Below are 16,312 nucleotides of genomic sequence, written 5' to 3' on the forward strand. Positions count from 1 at the left end.
CAAGGAGGTTTGTATAACACATTTTTCTAAACTAACAGAGGAATTGGTCATATAATCATTAGTCTATTCTTTTGGATTAAGGGTGCCCCACGAGACATCTAGATATCCTAATTCATCACAGTAAAAGTATTCGACTGCTTGGTAGTAATAGAATCCAACAGTGGATTCATCAAACAGTTCAATTCACCAACTATAATCACAGTCCCAGAAGCAGTTTCTGAAAAAGCAGAGAAAGCTTTTGTGAGAAACTTGATGGGAACATTTGGGAGACAACATATATTTAAAAGTGTTATCTCCTCTTGAAACAGCATCCCTTTGATAATAATATATTTACCATGCGTATAGTGCTTAAAATAATAAAAGGTAAATTTTTATTGACAAGGATGACCATTCCACGGCTATTCATTGTAAAGGATGAAAAGAAAATTTGACCAATCCAACTGTGCTTGAGGTTTAAATGCTTTCTGTCATTTAAGTGGGTTTCCAGTAACAAAGCCAAATCTATATTTTCTTTACTAAACCAGGAAAAAACATTCAGAATTTTCAGTTGTCCATGTAAACCCTTTACATTCCACACACATAATCTCAAATTGTAAGAGCCATTTACATGTCAATAGCTTAACAAATAAGTAGATAAATATAAGATTGAGCTTCCCCAATATACAGTCTCCCATGTTTCTCCATCGTTACTTCACTGGTGCTACCAAAATTAAAATACAAGTGTCTCCGGGCATCAATAAAAAAATAAATAGAATACCAACAGAAACAAATTAGTAAAGAATACCAACAAAAAGAAAACAGTACTATCATTCAGTTCAGGTAGATTGCAGGTCACTCTCTTCTTGAACTTCAAATGAGAAAGGCACCAACAAGCAAACAAACAAACAAACCTTCCAATAGCAGACCACCCACACCACTGAGTGAAAAAACAAAACAATAATATCAAATAAAGAACACAAACACTGATTTAGGTCGCTACTTTGAAAATGCTGGTTAAAGTTCTATTAAACTCTTGTCAACCGATGGGTTGTCAGCAGCTGCTACCAGAGCGTAGACCTGGGACCAGTCCCAGGCAGAAATGATGACCATTTCTGGCAATAAACTATGATACTGCTGCAGACTTTAGTGCCGTTTCCAAAGCTGATGAGCAGCATGGCAGGATACAGCATAACATTACAGGCATTACATTACAACTCAAATCTCTTGTAGCCACTTTTTGATTGGGTTCAATTCCTTACACCTCCGTAGTACTGAAGCAGAGAAAACTTTGTAGAAAGACACCTTGCTGCCCTTGTTCCGCATATCTCTGTCTGCAGACATCTTCCCTCTTGTGTCGAGTACCTTCTGCTCATCTTCAAAGTTGTGAAGGTGCATTATTAAAGGGCCATCCTTGATGCCTGCTTTAGGAGCCAGAGTGTGGTTCCCTTGGTCTGAAGCTTAAGAAATTCAGGAATCTATGTTCGGAGGAAAGTGACAGTATTGGTGCCTTCAACCCCTTCTGGTAAACCTAAAACACGCCGTTTTTGTGCCAACCTCTGTTCTCCAAATTGTCCATATTCTCGGTGAGGCAATTTGTCTTTCTAGGGTTTATGTGTATTCCAATGATTCCATGTTTCTCCATTCTGCCTCATCCAGATGATCTTTAGTGATTTACAGTTGCTCGGTGTGAATATGCACGGTTTCTGCCTATGGAACAAGTTTCTTATCTATTGTTTTGGAGATTGTGTCAAGCATATTTTGTAGTGATTAATCGTCAAATATAGCTAATAGGGATAAGTAATAAATGCTTAACTTTATAAACTACATGCATGGCCATTCGGCCCAGGGGATTTACAGGATTGCAAACTATGAAGAGCAACTATGGATGGGTGAAGTTCTGTATTGACTGGGCTAAGTTCAGTGTCGCTGCTAGCATCAAATGCACTTTGCTCTGGCAGGTCATCTGATGCATATGCTGGCAGATCCTTGTACTGCTTTTTTTGGCAGGTCTTGGCATTTTCAAAAAATGTTGCACCCAAAAAGTCTTCAGCCACATAATACTTCAGTTATATTACTGAAACCGTCAAGTTGTGTCTTCGTTAAGTGAAAAATGCTACATAATTGGATGAGTGGTGTAGTACAATAAATAAACAAAAAGTAATCTAACACCAACTTATCTTTCATAAATTTTTAAAATGTGTCCATAACAGTTTCCATCTTCATTGTGGCTAGATCTACACAGACATTGCTTAAAGAAATTCTGTCTTTAAGGAAATATACAGTTATTCGTTCAAATGTTGATGTAATAACTATTGCTAAATATGCACATCTGTCACGTGAGCCTGTTTTGTTTTAGCTAGTATAGAACGTTGTCATGCCCGTTTGGTCACTTGTTTGATTCATGGCTTAGCAGTTAACCAGTTAATAACTGGTTAAGGCTGGGGGTTACTTGGATAAAATAATTTACCAAAATTTGCATCCCTAAATCAATCTGTATAAATAACCCATGTTCACAAATGCAAGAGTGGCATTGTTCTGTTTTAGTCAACCTCTAGTGCTCCTGCAACACATACGCCCTGGTGTTGTACTACCATCAAGACACCATACAAATCAAATGGGGACAGAAAAGTACAGAGAATAAATATGACAACATGAAAAGACTGACAGAAGGCTGTAGGTCCTTTAAGAGCCATGTTCCCTCTTATTCCATGTGAATAACATCAAGGTATGTGCTAGCTATTAAAAAGCTCTAACCAAACATCATGCATTCATTTATTTTAAGCAGCTCATGAAAGAGAAAGTGTACTTACCCCAACTCTGAGTGTGTATGCATACTCTGCCAGTAATGTAGGGCTAATGATCCGCCATTTGTGTTTTGTTTTCTTGAAGTGTGGATCCGGAAAGAGAAAGAACATCTTACTAAGCTGCAAAATAAATGAATAAAAGAAAAAATGTAACTTGTAATTGTTTTTTTTTACAAGAACTAGTGCTGGGTTTCACCAGCCAACTTACAAAATGATACGCATTGCAATATATGTCACAATTCCAAATACTGCGATGCATCACAATACATGTCACAATTGGATATATCATGATCAAATTTTTATAAAAAAGTCTATACAGCTGTGAAAATGGCAGGTTTTTGAGATTAACCTTTAATGTGATTTTCAAGTGAACAACAAAGTGAAAGTTTTAGGGCTGCCCCTAATAGTTGACCAAACATTACCCAATGAGAAGAGTCTTGGTCGACCAGGTTTTGATTGGTCAGTTGGTCACAGAGAAAAAAAAAAAACGCTCCACAGCAAGGACCATGTGATATTTCAGTTTTTCTTTTTTAATAAATGTGCAAAAATGTCAACAATTCTGTGTTTTTCTGTCAATATGGGGTGCTGTGTGTACAATAATGAGGAAAAAAAATGAACTTAAATGATTTTAGCAAATGGCTGCAATATAACAAAGAGTGAAAAATGTAAGGGGGTCTGAATACTTTCCGTACCCACTGTATATACATATATACACACACACACATACATATATATATATATATATATATATATATATATATATATATACATTATATATATATATATATATATATATATATATATATATATATATATATATATATACATATATATATATATACATATATATATATATATATATATATATATATATATATATACACATATATATATATACATATATATATATATATATACACATATATATATACACATATATATACATATACATATATATATACATATATATACATATACATATATATACATATACATATATATATACATATATATATATACATATATATATATATATACATATATATATACATATATATATATATATATATATACATATACATATATACATATATACATATATATATATATATACACATATACATATATACATATACATATATATATATATATATATATATATATACACATATATATATATATACACACACACACACACATACATATATATATATATACACTCACCTAAAGGATTATTAGGAACACCATACTAATACTGTGTTTGACCCCTTTCAGCCTTCAGAACTGCCTTAATTCTACGTGGCATTGATTCAACAAGGTGCTGAAAGCATTCTTTAGAAATGTTGGCCCATATTGATAGGATAGCATCTTGCAGTTGATGGAGATTTGTGGGATGCACATCCAGGGCACGAAGCTCCCGTTCCACCACATCCCAAAGATGCTCTATTGGGTTGAGATCTGGTGACTGTGGGGGCCATTTTAGTACAGTGAACTCATTGTCATGTTCAAGAAACCAATTTGAAATGATTCGAGCTTTGTGACATGGTGCATTATCCTGCTGGAAGTAGCCATCAGAGGATGGGTACATGGTGGCCATAAAGGGATGGACATGGTCAGAAACAATGCTCAGGTAGGCCGTGGCATTTAAACGATGCCCAATTGGCACTAAGGGGCCTAAAGTGTGCCAAGAAAACACCCCCCACACCATTACACCACCACCAGCAGCCTGCACAGTGGTAGTAACAAGGCATGATGGATCCATGTTCTCATTCTGTTTACGCCAAATTCTGACTCTACCATCTGAATGTCTCAACAGAAATCGAGACTCATCAGACCAGGCAACATTTTTCCAGTCTTCAACTGTCCAATTTTGGTGAGCTCTTGCCAATTGTAGCCTCTTTTTCCTATTTGTAGTGGAGATGAGTGGTACCCGGTGGGGTCTTCTGCTGTTGTAGCCCATCCGCCTCAAGGTTGTGCGTGTTGTGGCTTCACAAATGCTTTGCTGCATACCTTGGTTGTAATGAGCGGTTATTTCAGGCAAAGTTGCTCTTCTATCAGCTTGAATCAGTCGGCCCATTCTCCTCTGACCTCTAGCATCAACAAGGCATCTTCTCCCACAGGACGGCCGCATACTGGACGTTTTTCCCTTTTAACACCATTCTTTGTAAACCCTAGAAATGGTTGTGCGTGAAAATCCCAGTAACTGAGCAGATTGTGAAATACTCAGACCGGCCCGTCTGGCACCATCAACCATGCCACGCTCAAAATTGCTTAAATCACCTTTCGTTCCCATTCTGACATTCAGTTTGGAGTTCAGGAGATTGTCTTGACCAGGACCACACCCCTCACCACTGCCATGTGATTGGTTGATTAGATAATTGCATTAATGAGAAATTGAACAGGTGTTCCTAATAATCCTTTAGGTGAGTGTATATTGGAGTATTTTGAGCAAATGTGACATATGCTCACTTTATTAGGAGCACCTGCAGACCTACTTATGCATGCGATTATCTAGTCAGCCAATCTTGTGGCAACAGTGCTTGCATAAAATCATGCAGATACCAGTCAGGAGCTTCAGATAATGTTCACATCAACCATCAGAATGGGGAAAAAAATTAGATCACAGTGATTTCATACGTGGCATGATTGTTGGTGCCAGACGGGCTGATTTGAGTAGTTCTTTAACTGCAGATGCCTATACCGTGAAGTCGGTTTCAGTGGATAGCCAGGTTTTAATTTTGTTTGTTTCAACTCTGGGTTTTAGATACCATGAATGCTGGTCGGCTTTTAGTGGTGTTCATCGCAATAGTAACTTACACTACATAGCTATCCTGCTCCATAGCAAGTTTTGTTCTGGATAACAGATCCCTAACAGATGCTCAGTTGTGAGTAACGTGACTTCTTCAGTGCAATGAAGTCACTCCCATGTCTCTCTTAAAGCGCAATTTACAGAAAAACGAAATCTATAAAATCTGGAAAATCAGCTCTTTATAATAAATTATTTAAAATACAAATTTTCAGCAGATGGAAACTTTCATTTTATTTAAATACACTACATTTGTTTTTCATTTGCCTACTTCAGCTATAAAATATAAAATATTATATGCAGAGGCATGCGCTGAATCAGCTGATCAGGGGGAGCCGGAGGCGCCAGTTCGAGAGAGAGAGAGATGCACACAGCCGCGTGGCATGTGTGTCCTTATGTTTATGTTTGATGTTGAGTTTCGGATTAAACCTTACGTTGACTGTTAAAAGCCTATTCCCACCACCTCTTTCCAATCCTTATTTGTTTATATATTATAAATATAATCTATAAAATAGCTAGTAAAATGGATTATAAGGCCTGCCAATAATGATACATTTTACAATATTAAAGGCTTATTCACTCTACAAAAAAGTTACAGTATAGAAAGAGATGAATGACCCACCCCTTTGTTTCATGGACTAGAGACGTGCATTATTTCACATGAAGTGCAGTATGAGAGGTAAAAAAAAGAAAAAAGAAAAAAAAAAAAGAATAGCCTACATCTTATTGCATACCAATTTTTGCGAATTATACCTTTTTAATTATTCAAAAGTACATCAAATTAATTTGTAATTGTATTAAATTATAGACAATTAAGCTTTAAATTTAGATGAATAAAAAGCTTTTATATCTTAAAGTTTTTAAACTTTTAAAATTAATAATACTGTGTGTTGTGGACCTACAGTATGAATTCACTTATGTCTTGATTTATGTCTTTGATATTTTTATCAAATTCAGAATGTGTTTCCAGTGTTTCGAGAAGTCCTCTTGAGCTCTCACATCATTCTTTTTTTTCTTCATAATTACAGTGATCCCTTTTGCTGTGTAAATCATGAGTTTTAATTCTTCATCATTTCATAGTGATCTCTTGTGCCATGTTGGCTAAACAGGTTTTATTTTTTCATATTTTTATACAAATCTCTTATTATGCTGTGTAAATGCATTACATTATTATTTTTTTTATAACTATGAAATAGTGAATCTCTCCATCTCCGTGTTTCACGTAATTGGCTGTTCACTGCAAACATCAGTAATTCATGTGCATAAGTGCAGATCAAAGCCTGAGATGACAGAGAAAGTTGATGAGCAGCATCATGGTACAAATTAAGGTTGATTGGATTGGTTTTGTCAACTCAAAACCAATCCTGCACCCTGAATTGGTTTAACTAGCTTTATGGTATAGGCCTTTGATATCCTGTCATTTTCACGCATAACAGTTTCTACAGTTTACTTAGAATTGTGCCAAAAACAAAAAACATCCAGTGAGTGGCTGTTATGCAGAAAGAAACACCTCATTAATGAGAGAGTTCAACAGAGAATGGCTAGACTGGTTCGAGATGACAAAGGCCACAGTAACCAAGATAAACATTCTGTACAATTGTAGTGAGCAGACTAGCACCTCAGTATGTAGAATCTCGAGGCAGGTGGGCTACAACAGCAGAAGACCATCTCAGGCACTTTATTAGGACCATAGCATTTCTAATTAAGTGCTCAGAGAGAGTAGGCCTCAATGCGAAAATCAAAGTGGCTAAGCAGGACTGAGTTTAATTAACAGAATGCACCTACCTGTCCTTTGGTAAAGAAATTGGGCAGGTACTTCATAGCATTGCTACGGAGGCAGGCAATGTTCTGGTAACTTCCAGGCTCAGCAGCTCGAAGAGAGTGAATGCGGTCCTGTACATAGTCGGACACTTTTACCCGAATCTCCAAGCCCAAAATAAGCTGGTTTGGGAAGAGTTTTGATAACTCAACTATGAAAGAAAACACAGGAATGTCACAAATATTATTTCATTTTAAAGTACAGTCACAAGCACATTTTTGTCATGCGGCATCTGGTCAATGCCAAACTAACATTTTCTTGATACCAAAATACAAAGAATGAAACAGGAAAACCAAGAGGGGCGGATGTTTACACTGCGATGTTCCCTACACTTGTAATGCAACAAATATACAGACCAACTGAGAAATAGAGAAATCAGTAGAGAAATCAAACTCAAATAAAATTTTGCTTCAATGTAGCGTAAAAAGAAAAAACTATAAAAAATTCAAACTTCATTAACACCAAACCCTGCACAATAATACTTATCAAAACCTTTCAAGAGCTCACACTTGCTAAATTGTTAGGATATTCTTATACATCTTAAAAATACACAAAACAAAAATAAAGCATCTAGTTGGGCCAGAAGCAGGCATAGTAAATAATAATAATACTTTTATTAAAGTAAAATTGCCAGTATGTCAATGGACGTATTCGCAGTAATGGGATCTCATTTGGTTCCATATTTAAAGCATTTTCGGAGGCAGATTTACAGAGAAACTGAGAAAATCACCCAGTCAAGGTGGTCAGAAGGGTAGGCAATTAAGATCACAGTTATAAAAACTTCGGACTCTGAAAAACACCAAAAGAAAGATGCCCAGGGTCCCTGCTCATCTGCATGAAAGTGCCTTAGGCATGCTGAATAAAGGCATGAGGGCTGCAAATAAATTGCAATGTCCATATTGTGAGAAGCCTAAGACAGCGCAACAGGGAGACAGGAAGGACAGCGGATCGTCCTCGCAGTGGCATACCACGTGTAACACCTGCACAGGATCAGTATATCCGAATACCACACCTGCGGGACAGGTACAGGTTAGCAACAACAACTACCAGAGTTACACCAGGAACGCACAACCTCTCCATCAGTGCTCAGACTGTCCGCAATAGGCGGACTGAGGGCTTGTAGGCCTGTTGTAAGGCAGGTCCTTACCAAACATCACCGGCAACAACGTCGCCTATGGGCACAAACCCACCTTTGCTGAACCAGAGATGACTGGCAAAAAGTGCTCTTCACTGACGAGTCATGGTTTTGTCTCACCGGGGGTGAAAAACGAAGATGGAGGAAGACGACAACGATGAGTTCAGAGACAACTTTTTTGAACCTGATGAAGCAAAGATGCAAATGCCATTGGTCCAGTTTGCAAATCCACATGTGGGGCAGGCCGGTCAGCCAGCAACAACGTATGCGTACCACCCCACTTGAGCTCCATGGTAAAGGACATTACAAGCCAAAAAAACAACATCGAACAATGTATCCAGGACTTTGAGACTCTAGATGACATGGTCAAAATGACCAACCCTGAATGGACTAAAGTGATGGCTCGTGTTTTCAGACTGAAATGGGAATGTCTACGTAATGATCCAACACACCAATAGGATCCACGAGGCGAACGACACCCTGACCACTGCCCCACCTACAAGAGACAACTCATGGATTGTATAAGAGGGGAATTTACAATGACAAAGGAATGGGATAAAATTAATAACTGCAGACAGAAACCCCGAGAACGGTGGATAATTACATGGATCGAGTAGTCCAGGCTGTCACGGATAACTCTGGACTGATTGATGAAGGCAACAGGCAAAGGTGAGAGAGGGTAGTCTTTGCCTCATTACACTGCAGCAAAATGTTTTTTATTTGTTTTATTTTGGCTTGTTTTCCAATAAAAATATCTAAAATTCATTTAAAACAATGTACATTTATTTTAGGAACTACACTGCAAAAGAAAAAAAATTGTTATCTGAGAATGTTAAATATAATATTAAAAATTCAAATATTTAAAATATATAAAAATCCTTTTAAAAAGATTTATTTACCTACGAAGCATGAATTAGGCTGTAGAGAACAGTGCACTATTTACATTCAGACTTGTATACTGAGGTTTTAATTACATTATTTTAATAGTCAGTCGTGAACGAAAGTGAAACTCTAGGGCCAAAAATGAGTCCCACTCCGGCCCTGCTCACACGTGTGTGCATTTTGGCTGAGGGAAAATCACTTACTTTTTTCACAGACAGCAATTCATGCTTTCTGCACTTTACAAGACACTGGCATACTATTATAGACAGCACACAAAACGCTTATAATGAACCTTTTGGACTCTGTAGATCTCCCACAGTCTTTGTCAGTATGCAAATGCAAAGCACATACTCGTGATACTGATTAGATTTCAGACAGCAATAATCGGGCCAACATTATCTGCAAAAGCAACAAACTTACCACAGTTACAGATGACAGACCTGTTGGATGTCTCGTTAACTAATCTGTCTGATTTACATCTTTTACAGCAAAATACTAGAGGAAGAACTACGCACCAGGCTTTTTAAATTTTGCAACCCAATTTTGCAAAAATGCATGATTTGCATGCAAGCAAATGAACATTGGAAAGATGCCAGCCATCTTGCAGAGTAAACAACCAGACACCAGAGATGCCGTTTGAAAATCTGATGGATTTTATTGAATTAACACCAGCTCAAGTTTATCGATACTGCTTGGTTGTGATTGACATGTTTTCAAAATATTCGGAATGCTTTCCATGCAGGAGATAAGATGCATTGACAGTGGCTAACACCTGACGAGGGAAGTTATTCCCAGATGGGGAATTCCCCAAAATGTATCCTCAGATAATGGTTATCACTTTGAAATTTTTATTTGAAACAACATTGTGCATATCACCCACAATCAGTGGGTGCTGTTGAATGTCAGAATCAGACGATAAAACACAAATTAGCTTAAGTGATGTCTGATACAAGTTTGAATTGGGACAATAAAATACCAGGTCTGAGCCCACTGGAAGTGTTGAATGGTTTTCCAATGAGACTGGCTGCCACTCTCCCATACAGATTCCCACAGCACAAAGGTCCCTTGCAACAGACAGATGATCAGATGGTGATATACATGTCTGAACTATGCAAAACTGTCCAGTCTATTCATTCAGAGGTCAAAGAAGCTCTTCCATCTCCAATAGAGGGTTCCATCCATAAGCTGCAAGTTGGAGATTGGGTCCTGGTGAAGGACTTCATATGGAAAGCCTGGCACCGCCCCTGCTGGTTGGGACTGTGGAGAATCCTCCTGATTACTCCTGAGAGGGATACCTGGATTCACTGCTTGCATTGCCATAGTATAAAACCTCCTGAATTTACAATAGGAATGCCTCTAACTCTGGAAAATTGAGGGGGCCCTGAAATTGGGAATAGGGCAGAAGAAGACACAAGGACACATGATCAACACAGATGCAAACAAAAAGAGGAAGCATCACACAGGACGTGGTGGTGCAGACTGTTGAGGCATTCTCTCAGCTGTTCAATAGCACTTTTTGTCCATAAAAGGGATACATCAAAGAAATATTTATATATTCTCCATTGTTTACATGCGATCTCGCCTGAAAGAATTATCCTTTGTCATCGTTCTTCAACAAACTATGCAATCTGAGCAGCTTTCATGTTGTAAAACTGTATATTATCTTATATATTAGAGTTCTGTAAACAAAATGAGTCTCCAAAGTCTATTTTAAAAAATGCGGTGTAGTTTTATTCATAACAGCCAGGAAGTGCGGTCAAATTGTGTCATCTTGAAAGGCGTAGCCTTAATTTTACTATTCATTTACATTTATGCATTTGGCAGACGCTTTTATCCAAAGCGACTTACAGTGCACTTATTACAGGGACAATCCCCCCAGAGCAACCTGGAGTTAAGTGCCTTGCTCAAGGACACAATGGTGGTGGCTGTGGGGCTCGAACCAGCAACCTTCTGATTACCAGATTACCAGTTATGTGCTTAGACCACTACACCACCTCTCTAAAAACTTCAGCTTCTCCAACTTTAAAAAATAACAACATATATTAAACAAATAAAGCCTAAAGTGTCTTCTTTCAAAAGATACTACAACTGTGTCCATACTCCAAAGGGTTCAGAAAATACAACATTTAAGTTCAGTTATGTCATTTTCATGGTTTGTGCTCAAAAAGGGGGTGCGTATTAACAGGTGGTTAAACACTAATGATTTTGAACATATAGGATCAAAGGGAGGAATGCGGAAATTACATTTTTATTAATCCTCATTATGCTTTGTTTCTTTTCTATAATTTCTTATAAACTGTAAATTGCTATCTGTAAATTAACCAAACATGTTCAAATGCTTGGATAGTTTCTCTTTGTGTAGCAAAGTTTAGTGCACAGCCATTTCTGGCAGGGTCAGAGAGGAAAAGGGATGCAGAGAACTGTTTTATCAGAGGACACAGCCAAAGAGTGAAAAACATTATTATGGAGTGTGCTGAGGAAGACTAGTGTGGATGAAGAATAGAGCATTTCAGGACAGGAACCTATCCTTGCAAGGTGAAGATAGGAGGTTCTATGGTAATTACTTTTTATATTTAGCCAATCATTTAGTTGATTCTTTGTCTTCAGGGAAAAAAAAAATATGTATGATTGTGTTGGATAAACATTCTGTATTTTGTAAACTTTGTAGCCCTCTAAGGTATACCTTGGTAGTAGGAGGGCTATCCGGGCTGGTTAATAAAGATTTTCTTTGCTTAATCTTTACCTATGGAGTGGCCCGATTCATTTTACAGGTGAATTTCCACAACACATTTAGAAAATGTAATATTTAAAAGTCTGGTTTTCCAATGTTGAAAGTTTCCCCTGAGCTTGTATAGCAGAAAACGATGCAACACCGCTGCAGCCGTTTATCTCTCGACTCGACTTTTTACACTGCATTAATTTTTTTTTTTTAACAGCTATAATTACTAGTTAATTTAAAGATTAATATTTTATACATAAATATATGATCAGTTAAAATGAACTTCTCTATATTAAAAGATGCTATTTTTAAGATTGACATCAAAATATCCCTGCCCCAGTTGTCCCCGCCCCAGACTCTAAGTTCATGCGAGTTGCTAGAAAGAGGACATGCAAATTAGCCAACTCAGCATCCGTTTTAAATGATTTCTGGGCTTTAAGCTGTCTCCATCTTCCAATATTTATCCTTGTTTTACTACGCCTCATGGTGGTATTTATATGGATGGCGAGTCTTTTTAAATCGGGTGGAATCTTTTATCTCTGATCCAGTTCGTTTACTGGCTACCATAGTTGCAGCACGCAGATTTATTTGCCTGAAAACTTGTTAAAATCTGTCAACCTGGTGGTGTCGAAATATTATTGGTGAGTGGGCAGTGTGCGGGATCACACAGGCCAAAACATAAACAGAAATTCTAGCCCAGAATGGAAACTTAATAGTTGAATATACTGGCTGTAGCATTGCTATTGGAGAAGCCAGTATTTCAACTTCGCATGTTTCCTAATTCTCTAATGACATATTATGGTCATTATATGATTTAGTACAGCACAAAATATTATACATAGCACCTTTAAAAAAATACCATTTTAAAAATGCCCAGCTTAAGAAGTTATTTCCTACATTACCTAAAGATGGATGAAAAGAGACAGCGAACGGGCAGTAAGGTGTGGGACAACTTCTCTAAAGATGGTGATGTAGTTGTCTGCAGTACCTTCAAAGTAAAGATAAGCCAGGGATCTAGAAATTCCAGTCAAAAGAAAACCAATAATTTGTGGTCTCACCTGAAAGTGAGATCAGCTCAAATAAACTATATCGACCACCATACTGGTAATCTGTGAATTCTCCCTCTAAAATCTGTATCGGTATCAAAAATCCCATATCAGTCGGGCTCTACTCTCAACCTTAAGAAATGTAATCTTGTCAAGCAATCACTAAACTTTCTGGGCCATGTTATCTCGGAGGAAGCATTCAAACTGAGGTAGAGAAGGTAGAAGCAATCAAGAGCTTTCCTACACCAAGAAACATTAAGGAAGTTCAGCGGTTTCTGGAATTGGCAGGGTGGCATCACCAATTCAGCCCACATTTCTCAAAACAAGCCACCCCATTGCATGTCACAAGAGTAAGGGTGTCTTGGGAATGGACTGATAAATCAAATGTACTCTAAAAGATTTGAAGGATGCTCTACACCAGGGGTGTCTACACTTTTTTGTGTGATGATCTACTTTTAAATGACCAACTCAATAAGATCTACCAACTAAAAAAAACACAGTTTCATAAAAAAAAAATGCTTGATGGGACTACTGCATGCATCCATACATGGAATTCATCTTCTAACTAATTAAAAAATATATAATAATATTCAATGTTGATATCATTCAGTTTGAACACTAAACCCAACACACCTACAGCACAATAGGTTACAATAGGCATTTACCTTATTCTGATGACTTGCACTGAATGGAATCAGACAGTTTTGCATAATCCGGGCAGTGGCTGCTGGTAGCTAGCCTCAAACACTGCTAGCTTCGCAATTTCGCGCTCTGTTCTCAGAAGCCCTTGGAAGGCGCAAACCTAGTTGTCATGGCAACTGAACAAACAAAAATCCCGCCTGGTCAAAATATTACCCGTTGAGTGCAAGTCAAACAGAAACTAAGAGGAAAGACATTATCATTTTTTTTTTTATAAAAATTTAACTAAAGCACGTTTAAATTGTGTGCGATTTACCAGCATTGCCTTTGCGATCGACTGGTAGATCGCGATCAACGTATTGGGCACCCCTGCTCTACACAAAGCTCCTGTCCTCAAGTCACCTCACTTTGACAAATCTTTTAAAGTGCAGACAGACGCAAGCAACATTAGTTTGTATTAACCCAGGAAACAGCAAAAGGGAACATGTAATTGCATATGCTTCCAGGTTGCTACACGGTGCTTATAAGACATACGCTGTGGCAGAGAAGGAATGTCTTGCCATAGTTTGAGCTGTGGAAAAAACGGCGGCAGTACTTGGAAGGAAAACACTTTGAGGTATTGACAGATCATACAGCCCTCACCTGAGTCTTAACCATCCCTGCCTGACTTCCTGCTTAACTAGATGGGCTATTTGCTGACAGATCTGCGATTTTACCAATATGTATGTACCGGAAGTGGCAATGCAATGTCATACCTGATTCCTTGTTCCATGCAATACCTATGGTAGAAGTCCAAGGCCAAGTAGCAGTATGCCAGGCAAAAGGTGGAAAGGGAGATCCAATAATCCACTGGAAATATATTTGAAAAGGTCAGAAAGAATATCCTAGATTGCAGGCTTTATGGGACGCTGCCAAACTCGGCCAAAAAGATTCTTGTTTGTTACATTCATTACTTGTTACATAATTTTCTATTTCGATGCTAATGTGGTATACTGGGTAGAAATACACAAAAACGTATGGAACCACTGTAAGCAATGTCAAACCTGTCAGCAATACATGCAACGCATCACCAAACTTTCCAGCTATTTACAATCTATGCCAGTGGTGGAGCCCGGGCACATGCTTAGAATTGCAGTGGGCGGGTCATTCAGAAGCTTACCACCACATACCACCATCAGAATCACCTAAAGGGAAGAGTGAACAACCCTTAAAAAGATGATTGCTTCTTAAGTTAAAGAGAACCATCAAGGATGGGACAGATGGATTCATGAATTTAGGTTTGCGATTAAATCAGCATGAAATAAAAGTATTGGACACACCCCTGAAGATACTGCCCTAAGAAGGAAGCTTAAAGGAACTTTGGAATTACTTGAACATCCACCTTTTCCAGACCAAAATGCATATAATGAGGTTGAATGTTAACAGGCTGTCTTTGAAAGAATAAGGGAATGTGTTGGCAGATCAATAAGGTCAATCACAGAGTTGAGATGCTAAACAGCCCCAATCAAGTAGATACCATCACGTAGAAAAGTTTAAAAGATTTTACAGATTTGTTCAGCCTTCTTCTGCAGGGGGATATGTCTAACAGCCCTTCTGAGCTATACCCATGTTTTTTTTTTATTTTATTTTTTCCATCCCGGCCTCTGAGGGGCCTTAGCGAGTTAATCTATGAGGGAAATTCCTTTATAAGAAAAGTAGAGAATATGGGTGTTTGCAGGTCCAATGGCAGTTTGTTCACATTTGCTAATATCTGCTATAACCCTATTTTGAGGAACAACTTTGTTCAAAACACTCAATATTTTTTATTCTTCTTGTGTATTGGCTTTTCACTGAGGTTATCTCAAATTGAACCTTAAATCTAGATTTTTCGTCAATTCTTGGTACATCAACCCACTAAATGGATTAATAGTTTAAGATGGATTACTAACTTATACTTGGACCATTTTTTGAAAACTTCAACCCAACAGGTTTACCTTCCACCAAAATAACAATTACTCCGAATCAGATATTGACTGTTATATCTTTTTGTCTGCTGCTTGAACTATCACTGGTACTAAAGGTTTCCTTTAGTTAGAAGCCTTAACCTGTTGATGTATGCCCCCTTTTTGAGCACAAACCATGAAAATGCATACCTGAGCTTAAATGGTTGTATTTACTGGACCCTTTGGAGTATGGACACAGTTGTAGTATTTCAGAATTAATATATGTTGTTATTTTTTTAAAGTTAGAGAACTATGAAATTTATAGTCAAGGAAATATTTTGTGCTGAACATGTTTTTATAATAAATAAAAACAATAATAATAGTGCCAAGACAACCCAGAAATACAATGTTCTCATAGCCACAAGTCTAAAGTAGTTACTATTCAAATTTGAAGATAATCTAACTTGCTCCTGCAAGCTTTTTTTCGCTGTAAAATTGCTGGAGTAAATACAGAGTAAAATTAAGGCTCCGCCCCTCAAATTCAACACAATGTCCTACGGC

The 16,312-nt window shown here is 37.6% G+C and overlaps 1 protein-coding gene across 2 annotated transcripts in view; it reads right to left on the minus strand.

Annotated features, from left to right (window-relative positions):
• mettl1 (methyltransferase 1, tRNA methylguanosine) overlaps positions 1–16,312 on the minus strand; it is a 104,552-nt gene that overhangs the window by 61,355 nt on the left and 26,885 nt on the right. For both annotated transcript variants that reach the window (XM_052102069.1, XM_052102070.1), the window contains exons 3-4: positions 7,375–7,559; positions 2,790–2,903 (exon numbers count right to left, since the gene is read on the minus strand). In XM_052102069.1, coding sequence (XP_051958029.1) covers positions 2,790–2,903; positions 7,375–7,559 — 299 coding nt within the window. The remainder of the gene's footprint in view (positions 1–2,789; positions 2,904–7,374; positions 7,560–16,312) is intronic.

The sequence above is a fragment of the Xyrauchen texanus genome, chromosome 32, assembly GCF_025860055.1.
Source record: "Xyrauchen texanus isolate HMW12.3.18 chromosome 32, RBS_HiC_50CHRs, whole genome shotgun sequence".
NCBI classification, from domain to species: Eukaryota; Metazoa; Chordata; class Actinopteri; order Cypriniformes; family Catostomidae; genus Xyrauchen; species Xyrauchen texanus.